Below are 16,371 nucleotides of genomic sequence, written 5' to 3'. Positions count from 1 at the left end.
TTTCAACATTAAACGTTCGTTTTTAACATTCAATTATCGTTTTAAAGTTTCAATTTTCAACTTTCAACATTCGTTTTCAACTTTCAACATTCGATTTAAACATTCAACAATCGTTTTAAACATTCAACTTACGTTTGCATCATTCGATTTTCAACATTCAACATTTGTTTTTAAATATTCGATTTTCAACTTTCAACATTCGTTTTCAACAGTAAACATTCGTTTTCAATATTCAACCGTTGTTTTCAACCTTCAACTTTCGTTTTCAACATTTGATTTTCAACATTCACTATTCGTTTTCAACATTCAACATTCGTTTTCAACATTCAACATTCGTTTTTAACATTCAACATTCGTTTGTCAACATTCTACATTCGTTTTCAACATTCAATATTGGTTTTAAGCATTTGATTTTTAACCCTGAACACTCGTTTTCAACATTCAACATTCGTTTTCAACATTCGTTTGCAACATTAGATATTCAAAACTCAACATTAGTTTTCAACATTTGTTTTCAACATTCAACATTCGTTTTCAACATTCAACTATCGTTTGCAACATTCTATTTTCAAAATTAAACATTCCTTTTCAACATTCAACGTTCGTTTTCAACATTCAACATTTGTTTTAAACATTTGATTTTTAACTTTCAACATTCGTTATTAACATTCAACTGTCGTTTGCAATATTCGATTTTCAACATTTGTTTTCAACTTTCAACATTCGTTTTCAACATTCAACAATCCTTTTTGAACTTTCAACATTCGTTTTCAACTTTCGATTAATCAATTTTCAACATTAGATTATTCAGTGTTCAATATTTCAACATTCGTTTTCAAGTTTCCATATTTCTACATTCTTTTTTCAAGTTTCTAGATATGGTTTTCACATTCAATTTTCGTATTCAATATTTATCACTCGTTTCAACATTCAACATTCGTTTTAAACATTCGATTTTTAACTTTCAACATTCGTTATTAACATTCAATATTCGTTTTCAACATTAAACTGTTATTTGCAACATTCGATTTTCAACATTTGTTTTCAACGTTTAACAATCGTTGACAATATTCGATTTTTAACATTCATTATTCGTTTTCAACATTTAACAATGGTTGACAACATTCTATTTTTAATTTTCAACATTCATTTTCAACATTCGTTTTCAACTTTCAACATTCGTTTTCAACATTCAACATTCGTTTTCAACATTAAACTGTCGTTTGCAACATTCGATTTTCAACATTCGTTTTCAACTTTCAACATTCGTTTTCAACATTTAACCTTCGTTTTCAACATTCAACATTCGGTTTTAACATTCAACATTCGTTTGTCAACATTCTACATTCGTTTTCAACATTGAATATTTGTTTTAAGCATTCGATTTTTAACTTTGAACACTCGTTTTTAACTTTCAACATTCGTTTTCAACGTTCAACTTTTATTTTCAACATTCGTTTTCAACATTCAACATTCGTTTTCAACTTTCGTTTACAACATTTGATTTTCAAAATGCAACATTCGTTTTCAACATTCAACATTCGTTTGAACATTCAACAATTGTTTTCAACATTCAACATTCGTTTTAAACATTCGTTATTAACATGAAACATTTGTTTTCAACATTCAACATTCGTTTTAAACATTCAATTTTTAAATTTAAACATTCGTTATTAACATTCAACATTTGTTTTCAACATTCAACATTCGTTTTAAACATTCACTTTTTAACTTTAAACATTCGATATTAACATGGAACATTTGTTTTCAACATTCAACATTCGTTTTAAACATTCAATTTTTAACTTTAAACATTTGATTTTCAACATTCAACATTCGTTTTCAACATTCGTTTTTAACATTCAACTTTCGTTTGCTTCATTCGATTTTTAACATTCAACATTCAACATTCGTTTTCAACATTCGTTTTCAACATTCGTTTTCAACATTCGTTTTCCACATTCGTTTTCAACATTCGTTTTCAACATTCAACATTTGTTTTCAACATTCAACAATCGTTCACAACAGTCGATTTTTAATTTTCAACATTCATTTTCAACATTCGTTTTCAATCGTTTTCAAATCGGTTTAAACATTCAACAATCGTTGACAACATTCGATTTTCAACTTTCAACATTCGTTTTCAACATTCGTTTTTAACATTCAACTTTTGGTTGCATCATTCGATTTTCAACAATCAACATTCAACATTCGTTTTCAACATTCGTTTTCAACTTTCAACATTCGTTTTCAACATTCAATATTCGTTTTCAACATTTGTTTTTTAACATTCCACAATCGTTGACAACATTCAATTTTCAACATTCGTTTTCAACATTTTTTTCAACTTTTGAAATTTTCAACATTTGTTTTCAACTTTTAACATTTGTTTTCAACATTCAACAATTGTTGACAACATTTGCTTTTCAACTTTCAACATTCGTTTTCAACTTTCAACAATTGTTGACAACATTAGATTTTCAACTTTCAACATTCGTTTTCAACACTAAACATTCGTTTTCAACTATCATCTTTAGTTTTCAACTTTCAATTTTCAACTGTCAACATTCGTTTTTAACATGCAACATTCGATTTTCAGTTTTCAACATTAAACATTCGTTTTTCACATTCAATTTTCGTTTTCGACTTTCAACATTTACCAATCGTTGACAACAATCGATTTTCAATTTTTAACATTAAACATTCGATTTAAACATATAACTTTCGTTTGCATCATTCTATTTTCAACAATCAACGTTCGTTTTCAAAATTCGATTTTCAACTTTCAACATTCGTTTGTAACATTCAACATTCGTTTTCAACATTCAACATTTATCATCGAAATTATTTGTTTGGTTATTGATATTTTCTACCTTTAGTCCATGACAAACTTGGACGTTGTTTTGTTCATGTTTGCCCTTTGGTTGATTAAGCAGTTTTTCGTTTTAACATTAATTTATTTTCTTATGAATAGTTTCGTTTTGTTCTTTTATAGTTGACAACGGACATTTTGCTTTTTATATGTTTTAGCCACAATCTCGTTTGCCTTTCATCGAGTATTTCAATACATGATTATTTTATATCGAATCTAGTTTTAGTTGTCATAGTAAGAGCACGAACTGCAAAGCTCATCTTGAGCAATGGACTTGACATTCGTTTTGTGTTGTTGCTGCAGCCCGACCAAATATGGTTTTGCCTAGCATTTTTTAGATTGTTTTTTTTTCTGTCTTTCAGGGTAATTTGTTGTTTGTTAATCGACGGGTTATGATTTTGAATGATCTCTTGGTATCGATCTTATCTCTCGTATTGCTCCCTTACATAATATAAAATAAGGTTACTGGTAGAAAATGCAAGGAAAAGACACTTTATTCATTGGACGTGAGCTGACCAACATTTTGTCTCAAATAGACAAATTTTTGTATAAGTTGTCATTACTTGAAGCTAGGTTTCGGTATCTACGATTGCTGTCAGATCGGTACTTTGTATTCAGAAGGTTAGTTGTTTCTTTTCGTTTGTATCCATATTACGATTTTAAACCCCTTTTAAACTTGTTTTAAAAGTTTGTTGTTTTGTTTGATTGTTACAAAATTTTCCAAGGGTAAGGGAAGATTGAGCGTCAGACCACATGTTTTAAACGCATATTTATGTGTGTGCCTCTCCCATGGCAAGCGGTTGTTATTCAGTAGATGTCGTTTCTTACTTCTTTTTGTTTGGCGTCTGTTGTTTTGTACAAAAATCAAGCTTTTGGTTTTTTTTTTATTGTTTAACCTTTTGTTATATCCGGGTCCTTTAAAGTTTATTAAGCGGTATGAGTGTTATTATTTGTCCGTACAGTGACCTACAGTTGCTAACAGTTACAATATTTGGCATCTAGTGGATAGTTTTTTCATTGGCTATACAACCACAGCTCCTTCTATTTTGTTATACTAAGTACTCAACCCCCCCCCCCCAAAAAAAAAAATGCATCCGAAGTTTTTTTGTCATGTTGTTACGTCAAAAGAAATTCTTAAAATCCCAAAATGTGAAAACCTATCAATGTATTCATTAATAAGGAGCCAAAAAAAAAAAAAAAAAAAAACAAAACCCAAACAAACGCATTTCCAGTTTAATTAAAAATATAACAAAATAAAGACTGACTTCTTATGCGTTCATGTATTTCACATCCATTTTTTTATGGAAATATTTTTTATAAAGCACAAAAATGTCGTATTCACCTCAGAAGCTAACAACACCTTTAAATAGACTTATTAAGAAGGGATATACAAGAGACTAAATGACACAGAAATGTACTACTGTAGGTAATCGTACGGTCTTCAACAATGAACAATGACCGTTAAATTATAGTGCACTCATACAGAAAAAAAACATAAGAGAGACGGTCATAACACGTTGCAAGACAACTCCGTTTCTTGACGATTCATTCTCTGAAATAAATTCAATATATACTCACGCTGCTCTATGATGTTCGTGTGTTGGTGGGTTAACACCAAATCCTACAACATAGCTCCTTCCAGTGTCTCCTAAGATATAACCGATTTGACTTTGAGCCCATTTGCGGTATTTTGTGGGGTTAATCCCAGCTTCTGCCGCAATAAGTGCAAGAAAAGTTTGATTTGCTTAAAGGAAGAGAATATTTTTGGGAAATGTATACAAATATTTTAAATGTTAATTCAATGTCGTCGGTGAGAAGTTGATTCTTGTCAAATTTTCACTGTTATGGGTAAAAAATATTCGTATATTTACAATTGAAAATCATGATCGACAAATGTGCACCTGTTGTTTGATCTTTTGTTTACTATTATGTGTTTTGTATACTCTTGACAGTATTTTGGTCTCGTTTTTTTTCAAGGTGTTGTTAGTTTATTTTCGACTTATAAGTTTGGTATTCTCCGACTCTATATTAATTTCGATGTGAACAATTAAAATGATGTTAAACAAATTATGTGCATCAATCGTTCTTCTCCTGCCATGTAACAACTAGAAAATAAGATTCGTAATAAAGCTTAAGTTTCGAATAATTCATAGACTCGGTCCGACATTGAGCTTGAAATATAGAATATCCATCTGTCTTTAGCAACATAATTCGTGTGGCCTTTTATGAGTCTTTTGAATTCTTTAATCTGTGGGTTGGCCCATTTTTTGTTTATATTTACCTGCATATCTGAGAGAACCCAATTTAGTCCGATATGTAAGGCCTTTTGGTGTGTACGGAACTGCACTTGGACCTGTAGACCCTTGTAACCAATTACCAAAAGTAGTTTCAATGTCTTGCTTGTAAACATCCTTTTTGGTGATCTGGTATAGTAAAACCCTTAGAAACGACAAAACAACTCACTTTGTTTTTCTGACATCTGACACAGTTTGAGCAAGAGTTACTTATCTGGTGTCGACATGTTTCAGGTGTACGGACACACATTCCTTTAAAACTTTAAGTTTGACTTCTAATTCTGACGGCTAAGTTTTTTTCTTAATATAAAAAGGATCTATTATCAGACTAGGTCTTATAGCAAGTTCAATTTGGTCATCCGACCATGAAAATCAAACATATCCCCCCTGCTAAGTGGTGGTCAATGTCAATAGGTCAAACTCAAATTACTAAGAAACATGTCTGACATTGACAAAAAGAGCGAAAGAATGTAGGGTAGAAATTTAGAAGAAATAACATTAGTCATTAAGTCATAACAATGAAAATGTTGTAATGCTACTATGAACAACAAACAAATTACACGGTCGCAACAAACTATATCTTATTTCCAATGAGCGTTTAACATACATAAGGTATGTATTTATATATATATATATATATATATATATATATATATATATATATATATATATATATATTGTTTAAAAGTCGGGAGAGCCAAACGTCGTTATCAATTTAATGTATATCCCAAATGAACTTATAACAGAGTAAGGTAATGAACACTGCGTTAAACATGTACACCAACTGTTTTCATCGACATTATACCAGTTGGTATTTGATAAGTTTTATATATTACCGGAAAATACATTACATTACATGCACAATGGTGGTTACAATTAGACATGTTACTGCAAATCAAACTGAAAAACCCAAATACCCGAATATCATTCAAAGACAACACAGACTACAACAGTATACAGGTGTCTAATACAATGATCCAAGCTGTAAATCGTCCCAAATCATTAAAATGTGTGAATGCATTACGCAGAATTGTCAGGGATCTGTTATCAACAACAAAGTCTTCGCGTCCTGATTCAACAAAACACATTTGCTAGGTGTGTTAGGCAAGCAGCAATCAATCAATCAACTTAATGATGACATAAAATTGGTAACGGTAGATGTAAATACCTACCATTGATGCCGTATACTTGTTCTCCAAGGATTGTGGGTCAAGTACTGGGTGTTATTTGTTGCTAATTATAACATTCCTGCTCCTTTAGCCATTTCATCTTCTTAATCGCTTCTTCTGGAAACAAAGAAGTTATGTTATCAACATGGCTTCTTTTACGTTTTATTTTGTGACTCATGAATACATTACACTTCTTTTTTTGTTTTCTTATGATATCAAAAAAAGGTTAAGGATGTTTGCTCATCTTGTCTTTGAACTTGTGTGCGATATTTAAAATCCTCTGGTTTTATCAATCGAGTGCTCATTAAAAAAATCCACTAAGCTCTACTTTTCTTTTCATAATTTAATTTTACAAAGTCTTAAAAGCATATTTGAAAATGATTAAAATCCTTGATATTTTTTAATGATTTTTTTTAAAGAAAAAGGATGCCACTGTAGGAAAAATCTTGAGAAAATATTTTCTCGCCAACTGTTCAATAGCTTATATCTCAAAAACAAGCATACGGACCTTAACTTTTTTTGCTTTCATAAATCCTTTATGTATATACTATCAGTTAATGGCAGTCTTTTAAAAAAACTAGTTATTTTAAAGCAGAGTAACGAACATCCTATATCAGCATATGGTATCGCTAAACTAGCGTTTTCTAGTGTTTGCCTTCTTAATTAACAGAAATCAAATTGTAAGACCAAACGGGTTATTTTACTGTTTTCATTTTTCTTGGAGTTGATCAAATATACCTGAAGCAATTCGTATAGAGAAATTCGGAAATATATAATAAAAACAAACAAATAATACAAGTTACATGTAGGTTTATAACGTTGGACAGTTGTCAACATGTACACAAAAGACACACAGTTTAAATAAGATAAAGAGGACATTACTAAACAGACCAATCAAAAGCAAAAACAGCTAAAGGACTCGATACACAAAGTATTGATATGGCGAAATTTTCAGTTGCATGATTATACCATTATTCTTTAGTGATATCAAAGTGTAATACCCATAACCGGCTCCTTTAACACTATCCTTGAATAATCCTAGATAAGTCTTTCCAAAGGTATGAATCTCCCTTGAGTGATTCAAAAGTTTGATAGAAAACGCTTGATCTGAAAAAAAGTGGATATATTTGTAATGACTTATATAAGTATATCAAATAATGGTTTTTCATGTGTATTTTGTGAAAAGTTTTTTTGAGATTAATGATAACATAAACTTATTCAATGATAATTTAGACGGTTAAATTGATGACTACATGGGAATCTTGTTTTAAAAGCACTTGATTTCTGTATAAATAATATTAGTGTTAATCGAAGAGTACTTTAGACGATGTATGTTGGAACTTCTATACACTATAAGACAACAACAAAACATACATTTTTGCGAACTTTACTTGAGTCAAAACATTCGATCTAAATATTATATATATTTTAATAATTCTGTGGAAAAAAAAATGAAAACAAAAAGTATTATAATTTTGTAAGTCAGACGCGCGTTTCGTATATTTAAGACTCGTTCATCAGTGTCGATTGAATCAAAGCAAATCAAAAACCAAAAATGAAATAGAAAGTCGACACAAAATCTCAATTTAAACCACATGATATCTGTATTAACATATCCAGTCTGTATGCATACGTTAATAAACGCTTTAAATCTATAGTCAAGTGGCGTGTTAGAGTTTGAATTAAACATATTGAATCGAGTAATTTTCTGTTTTTCTCAAAACAGTGCACTCTTGATTCTGAATATTGATTGATTGATTGTTGGTTGCTTAACGTCCAGTGGCAAATATTTCATGCATATTCAGGACGAGAACAAGTTCACAATTAATACAACAGGTAGGTTGTTGTAATAGAGGCCATCTAGGATGATGGTCTGGGAAATTTGGACTACCACTGGAAAATGAGGGTATATTGGATAGGGACAGAAATTTTGCTTTGCAACAGGCCACCTACGGACCCCTCAAAGAGTTGTTGCAAGGGTTCTTAACGTGCAAAGAGCGTGGCACTCTCTTTACACGAGGCATCGGATTTAACGTCCCCTTCTGACGGACGTGACTGCGAACTTGATACATCCCGCACAGCCAAACGGACGCCCCACTTCAGCAAGCGTTTTACTGCCGGTCGGGAGAAGACCAAGTGACCATATTTCTATACCCCAGTCACCCTTGGGGTGTGATTCTGGATAAAATAACTGATCACGTGATAGGTGAACAATACAAACAAGTGAATATGACTTGAAACCCGATCACGTGATAGGTAAACGATACAAACAAGTGAAAAGAACTTGAACCCCGATCACGTTATAGGAGAACAATACAAACAAGTAAAAATGACTTGAAACCCGATCACGTGATAGGTAAACGATACAAACAAGTGAAAAGAACTAGCAAACTCGATCACGTGATAGGTGAACAATACAAACAAGTGAATAGGACTAGAAACTCGATCACGTGATAGGTGGACAATACAAACAAGTGAATAGGACTTGAAATCCGATCACGTGATAGGTGAACAATAGAAACAAGTGAACAGGACTAGAAGCAGTCAATTAATATTAGGAGAATGTATTACCTAAAAACAATATCGAAATAAGTATTTCATTTATATTTGATTTGCTGTTCATTTTTATGTTACAAGGTGATCACTCATGAATATGTTGAAACTCACTTTCTACAATATGAGATGACCATTATCTATAATTTCAAATGAGTGTTAGGTAACCAAAATGCTTGGCCGAACACAATACTAAAATGCTACTAGGCAGTCCACAAGCCTATCTATTTTTGTATTGAGATTTACCTTATTATGTAAGGGCACAATGAATCTTGGATTCAATGCAATACTTTATAAAAATGGAAATATAGGTTAATTCTGACTGTGTTTCATTAATATAAAGATATGAGCGAAGGCCTTTGTTTAATTTAATTAATTGTTCATTAAGAAAACAACGCCACGGTATTTAAGTTTGAGTATCTAATTTTCTATGAATAATAAATTAATGTAGAATGTACAACCTTTATCTTTAAATACAATCGATACAACAGCCATTGCGGCTGCGTATTCCCAAGCTACGTCATTCCTGGTTTATCAAATGTCACTTTAAATGATGGTCTATCCATCGTCATGTCCTCTGGTCTTCCCCAGAAAGAGTGATCAAGGTTACCATATCCTACCTTTTTATCAGAATATGTTTTGTATTTACCAACATTGTGAATGAAATCTGTTAGTGCAGGATTTGAAAAAAAAAATGATTCGACCATCAATTGTGATTTGCCAAGGAGACATTTCTGCACAAAAGACCAAATGCAACATATATCAACTAGAGATCACAGTACGGCCTTCAGCTGTATAGTCAGCTATAGGGCCCCGAAATGACAAATGTAAAACAGAAAACGATCGGTCTTATATATAAGAAAATTGTTTATTCATCAGCAGATTTCAAAATAGTTTTCCTCAATTCGCTTCAGCTCCAAAACAAATAGTAAACACTGTATTCTGCACATACTGTCGTTTACATTTTAGGATTGTGTAAACGTTATATATTTTTTTTTTGCAATGTAGTTTTCTGTTTTCCTGAAACGATGTCTGAAATATTTTTTTCTATTGGCACCTTGTAATTTCTCACGTTCTTTATTGAAATATGCAACTTAAGTTTCAAACAAACGAAAGAGAGGCACCATATATTGTTATTGTCATGATATCCTGTATTAAAGTACAGAAACGATGACACACGTCTTAAAAGTACCAGGGACAATGGTTATTACAAGGATTTACAAGTTTCAGTATGCATCACTTTGCATAACCTGTTTATGTTATTAAACATACCTGTATATAAATTTCGTTTTTCCCGTATGACATTTGAGTAACCATTCTAGCGACCAACGAATTCAGTTCTACATTGCATCCAATTGTCCGCTAGCATCGTATGCATCTTTGTATAGAAGGAGACCCCAGGTTTACAAAGTCACAGCACTGGCTTGTGGAAGTCCAAACTTGACATGATCACCAGCTGCAAAATAATCAGTTATGAATCTCGATTAAACATATATCTTATATTTGATACAATAAAATGTCTTGTTGTGAACTGTCTATATGAGGCATATAACTAGAACTTTATTTGTATTATATATTTGATTTTTGGTACTGGTACTTTATTCCAGGGGTTCATGATACTTCGCGGTTTGTTGATAATATTTGTCTCTTTCGTAGTCATTAAATGGAATCTCCAAGCTCTGACCGAAAGTGGTTGCGAATTTGTATACCCCGCATCAAAACTAACGCCCCACTTTGAAAACAAATGATGGAAGGCCATTTTGTAGATAGCTACATGTAATACACGTGTACACACAGCTAAAACTACGACGTCGAACTGCTAGATTTATTGATTTACTCGGAAAAACCTTTTGCCGTAGCTCGGTACTTATACGTTCTGTCATTGTGTTATAATGCTATGTAATTTTTGTCTTATTGTCTTTCGTTTTTGCTTATTTGCTTTGTCTATATACATTTGTGCTTTTCTTTGTTGATATAATTGTTTTTTTTTTATATAGTGATAAAAATTATTACACAATGTTGGCTGCTGTTCCCCTATATACTACATTTTTACCTATAATGTATGTTTGTTTTGTTCAAACATCGTTGCCAATATAATTGAATTGTATGCAAATGTTATCTGACTGTTATAAGTGAAATGTTCAACTTGTTTTAAAGCCATCATTTTCTAAAAAAGAATATGCTTGTACCAACTCAAGAATATGACAGTTGTTTTCCATTCGTTTGATGTGATTGGGATTTTGATATTTGTTTAGGGAGTGTACGTATGTTTGTTGAATTACTTTTCATTATGTTTCTAAATAACTTTATTTGTTATACATTTATTTATGGGTGATCGTTTATGTGATTTTGTTTAAGTGCCGAAATTGAACATACCATCATACCATTTTTGTGCTTTTTACAAATAAATACTTAGTTTGGGAGATAACATTTGAATACAAAGCCAACGTCAGCAAACGGACATTCAAACGCAAGATTTATTGTCGGGACTCTAATACGTACGTAACACATAAATGCTTACTGCAATGGAGTTTTGCCATATTTGTCAGATACAATGTACTTAATATTACTATTGTGTTTATGGCCTAAGGATCAAAATTGTTATAAAGGTTATCGCATTTGTGTGTCAGATAGATCTTTAAAAACCAAACAAATGCTAAGCAAAATCTCAATTACCGATATGTATGTTGCCTCCACAGATGAAATGGCAAATCAAATTTGTGTGGTGTATCAATTATATGACACCACATACTTAATCGACTAATAAGGTATTAACGATTTACATGAAAATATAGACTCTCAAAAACACTTACTAAACAATGACAAAAGGATAACTTCATGGTCCGAATTTACCATAAAAAAACAAACAATTCCATATCGAATGTGTAATCACAGGTTGAACTTGATCTGCTTTCACCTCCAGGGCAGATGAGATCATAATGGTTCCTAAATCACAGTCATTTTCTGTTTATGTTTGTTATTTTGTCGTTATCCGTATGTTTGTCAAAAAGTCGACATATAAAATTGAATACATGAAGTTAGCAGCCGGTTCGTTATTCGATATTCAACCGGCTACTAGCAGTCAGTTAGATATTCAAAATTAAGTTGAAAATCATAAAGAAAAATACTTAATAACATAAACAGTATGATTTTCATAGTCCAGGTCTGATAAGATACGTAGAAAATTGTTTCATGACCTCTTCAAGCTTTCGTAAATTCTCGTTGTTCTCGAATATAAACCCCTGTCTAACTTGCATATTTGTCTTTATGTAATATAGATTGTTGTCAATATAAAAATTTCAAAGATGTATACATGATATTTCTTAAAACAAAGAGAAAAACCGCTAACTCTAGAAAACATTTAGGAATATAAATATAAATATTTATGGAAAGCCCCAAAAAGAAATTTATATAGTGAAAACATACCTGAGACCGCTTACATGAGGGTGAGACCCCCCTGGAATCAATGTCCTTAACATTTTACTAAATCATAGACTCTGTATATATAAAGGTTGTGTAAGAGGAATTTACCAGAATAATGTCACATTCGATATCTATGGAGGCATTATATTGCCACCTTTTAGCTAAAAATAAACAAAACTTTAGGACAAATGGCACGGGGCAATGGTGATAGCCTCCTGGTCTCTCAATCTGCCTAATATTAAGCAGACATTTAGTCAATAGGTAGATACAAACGTGACTAAAAGGAGTTTGGGTACAATTTTTGTCTTTCATGTTTACGGAGCGCCCAAAGTGTTAGTTGGATATTCAAAATATATAGTGAAAACCTACCTGAGACCACTTAAATGAATCTCTGAGCCAGGCGAAAAAAAAATTTGTTGCACCGGGTGAGGGTTCGTGTTGTTTATTCTTTAGTTTTCTATGTTGTGTCATGTGTACTATTGTGTGTCTGGTTTTTTTTCATTTTTAGCCAAGGCGTTGTCAGTTTATTTTATATTTATGAGTTTGACTGTCCCTTTTGTATCTTTCGTCCCTCTTGTAGATCTTTGAAAGGTACTTAAATCTACTTAAATTTTATGAATTTCCCAATTTGAGTTTGCATGCCAAAGAGATAGATGATGGTGATTCACTGGTTATGTCTTCTGCCTGCCATTGTGGGTGCACTCGATGTCACACCTATGATTCAGGTGACGGATACAGGTAATGGGGGATTCAATGGGCACTTCATATTCAACCTGACGGAAGATTTAGTTGGATGGGAAATTCAAATTGAATTTTCCAAGGCAGTCGCGGGATTAACGGTATGATGATATTTGGTTATCTTTCTAATGTTAAGTTGCATTTTTTCAAATTCATTTAATTCTCTAGATACATTGTATTGCCTGCTTGTATGTTTTGTTTTGTAAATCTGTTGATCGATCATCAATTCAATGTTTTTAAAAATTTATTACCTTTGTTGAAAGGTAGCTATGTTTGTACAGTTAATGATTATTGGAACTGTATTCTTGTTTAGTGATCTTTGTATTCCGATTTCGGACTACCCAGAGCTACACCAATCTTAATGCTGCGTTGCTATCGCATCAGATGTGCACTTGTACAAGTAATGTCTGGTAAAGATATTGAAGTCCAAATCAATTTAAGACCCAAAGTAGAATAAAACTTGAAAAAACTGGAATAAACTTAACATAGGATCATAACAAACCCCTGAAAGTAATGTAGATACAGTCTCTTAAGATTGTATTATCATGTCTAATACAATTAGGTTGTAGAGTCAAGATATTGGTTTTCTCATAAAAAAAGTATTAATTCACTTTACACGTGTTCGCTTATTCCGTACATGTGTTTATTAGTTAAATAATATGCGATGACATAAATTTAACACTCTACTCACCTGTCAATGTATATTCTCTGACTTAGATAGAACAATATACAAATACCTTATCAGTGATCTAAATTCTGAACTCTCGACATAACTGTAACCGTTGGAATGATATAACTGATGACATGTGTTTCTTTTCATAGACATATCTTGATAATTTACAACAACATTTTAAGCGATGATGTAATGTCTGTGTTTACGCTTTATTAATAATAAAAGATGAAAAATACCTAAGAGATATCCCAAAACACATTACTGGAATAAGAAACATCTAATCTGCTAATAATCTAAGATACGATTGAACGATTACTTATCAATTCAGATCTTCCTCTTTTATAAATTATCATTGTTGACAAAGTCAAAAAGATTTAAAATATCTTTGCAGTTGAAGATACTAATATCAACTTGCTTTAGCCCATAACACAAAAACTTCATGGAAGGGTTGAACATCCAATATGCACAATGTTGGTGGTTGATGATAGTTTGATTCACTAAGAGAACAAAAGAAAACTAACGGTTGTTTGAAAAATGGTGCAGTATTAATTACTACATTGATATAAAATAAGACTGTCTAAGGTCATTTATTATATTTTATTAGTGCTTAAACTGCATTCAAATTAATATCAACTTATATAGAAGTGAGCATACATTGAAAAATAAAAATCCAAAAAGAAAATCCATTATTTAACCTTTTTTTTCTACAAATCCTTTTACATGTTTTATTCACTCTTGTATTATGATTACCCCCACACAATCACACATGGTCAGAGTGTTTTATATAAGTATGAACCATTTGAAGACAAATATTTTCCAGATTAGAAAAGTTAATAATTACACAAGATAACGACGTACACAACAAAATTTTCAATCCAGTACATAGAATAAAAAAGAGCCATGCAAACCAATCAAGAAGTTACTTAATAGCATTAATAAAACGGTTTATATTAAAACATATATTTTACCATTCCTATGTAAAGTGGCAGTAATTCTAACTCGTCTGTGATAATTAATTGTGGCAAAAATAATTGAGGAAGCTGCCTCGCCTATTTTTGAGGATTCGTTTTACCAAATTCAATACAAAAGTAAAAGTAACTGTGTTACGTCATACAAAATGAAAAAAAAATGTAAGCTGTTCGTCAATAAGTCAACTTTAAGGCCTGTAGTTTTTTTTTCTTAAAACAAAATAAAATATTATTTTGATGTTTTCTTTTGTTGCATTTCTTCAAAAGCTGTGAACAGACATTTTAAATGTTATATATTTTTGGTTTGTAACACGGATTTGTTTGTTTCTCTCAATCATTTTAAGACTGCTGAAACTGGTATACTACTGGTGCCTTTATATGTCGATTGTGTTAACCTGGTACACGTGCCTTAATTATCGTGTATGATGTTTTCATCTGTAAATTGTTCGCCAATCAGAAAAAACATAAAAATATTTTGAAATTGATTCTGATTGTATAGTTGACATTTTGACAAGCAGTGTTGTTATCTGATATCTAATGTCGTTTAACAAAGTTTCACTCCTAGTTTTACATAGACTGATACCTTACGTCCTAACTTTTTTTAATCGACTCATTATTGCTTTTCTTTAATGTCAATATAACAATCGAACTACACTACAACTATATGTCTGATTTATTTAAAAATTTGTAGAGGCATTCAAAAATCTTCTGTATCGGAATAACTTTGTAAAAGGAATAATAGCATACAACACATTGAGTCTGAAAAATATTCCGCCGCTAATAAGTCGACATTTTTGTCTCATTGGAATTAATACTTCATCCCCCTTCTTTTTATATGTATCTGAGTTAAGTGTCTGATTTCAATAAGAATAACCGAACATCGTTAAAGTGTTCGTCTTAAAAGCTTTTTTTAAATATCACATGTACTTGTATTTATAAAAGCCTTATTTTTTTATGCCTGTATCCATAAGTTTGACATCGAAGAAGAATTACTTCAAAAGATAAACATAAGACAACCATTAGGAGATACGCAAAATGTAATACACATTTAAAGTTTTTGAATGCAATACACATTTAATGTTTTTGAATGCAATACACATTTAATGTTTTTAAATGCAATACACATTTTATGTTTGAAAGCATTACACATTTAATGTTTTTAAATGCATTACAAACAATTTCAGATAATGATTGATATTTACAAATTACAAAGTAGACTTCGGATGACACTGCACATCTGTAAGTACTTTGCTATTATAGCTTAGATATATAACGTAAATATCTGACTCCACCTTCTCGGACTCGCTCTAGCGCCATCATCAGGCTATGTATAGTCTTGACTTTCGATTGTTTCTTCCACTTCCCCAAAATGTTTCCCAACAAACCAGGCAAATCTTTCGGAAACTTGACCAAACTCTGCTGTACATCAGTGAAGCTTAATCCTAGTTCTATTCCCAATTGCAATGGACAATTTCCAATATGATTTGACAGTTCCTTCAAATGAAAGTCACTTGGAATGTTCTGTAGATGGAAATCTGAAATTTCTGAATAAATGAAAATATTAAAATATGATTAAATTTTCAAAATTGAATATTGAGAAATATGCTACTTACAGTAACTTAGAATAGACACCATTATTGTACCGACTGTCCCAGGTATTACACGTGTAACCACGCCACAT

At 31.5% G+C, this 16,371-nt stretch overlaps 2 protein-coding genes and 1 long non-coding RNA gene across 3 annotated transcripts in view; all 3 read right to left on the bottom strand.

Annotated features, from left to right (window-relative positions):
• LOC143051943 (uncharacterized) overlaps positions 1 to 16,371 on the bottom strand; it is a 216,958-nt gene that overhangs the window by 47,161 nt on the left and 153,426 nt on the right. The gene's annotated exons all lie outside the window — the stretch shown is intronic.
• LOC143051096 (uncharacterized) overlaps positions 1 to 16,371 on the bottom strand; it is a 101,136-nt gene that overhangs the window by 19,963 nt on the left and 64,802 nt on the right. The window lies entirely within an intron of this gene.
• The window catches only part of LOC143051942 (uncharacterized), a 32,128-nt gene continuing 30,061 nt past the window's right edge, over positions 14,305 to 16,371 (bottom strand). The window contains exon 5 of the mRNA XM_076224926.1: positions 14,305 to 16,234. Within this exon, the coding sequence (XP_076081041.1) occupies positions 15,945 to 16,234 (290 nt within the window). The 3' untranslated portion in view covers positions 14,305 to 15,944. The remainder of the gene's footprint in view (positions 16,235 to 16,371) is intronic.

This window comes from Mytilus galloprovincialis, chromosome 11, assembly GCF_965363235.1.
Source record: "Mytilus galloprovincialis chromosome 11, xbMytGall1.hap1.1, whole genome shotgun sequence".
Lineage (NCBI taxonomy): Eukaryota > Metazoa > Mollusca > Bivalvia > Mytilida > Mytilidae > Mytilus > Mytilus galloprovincialis.
Note: the sequence above shows the minus strand (reverse complement) of the source record. Positions and strands in the feature narration are given on the sequence as shown.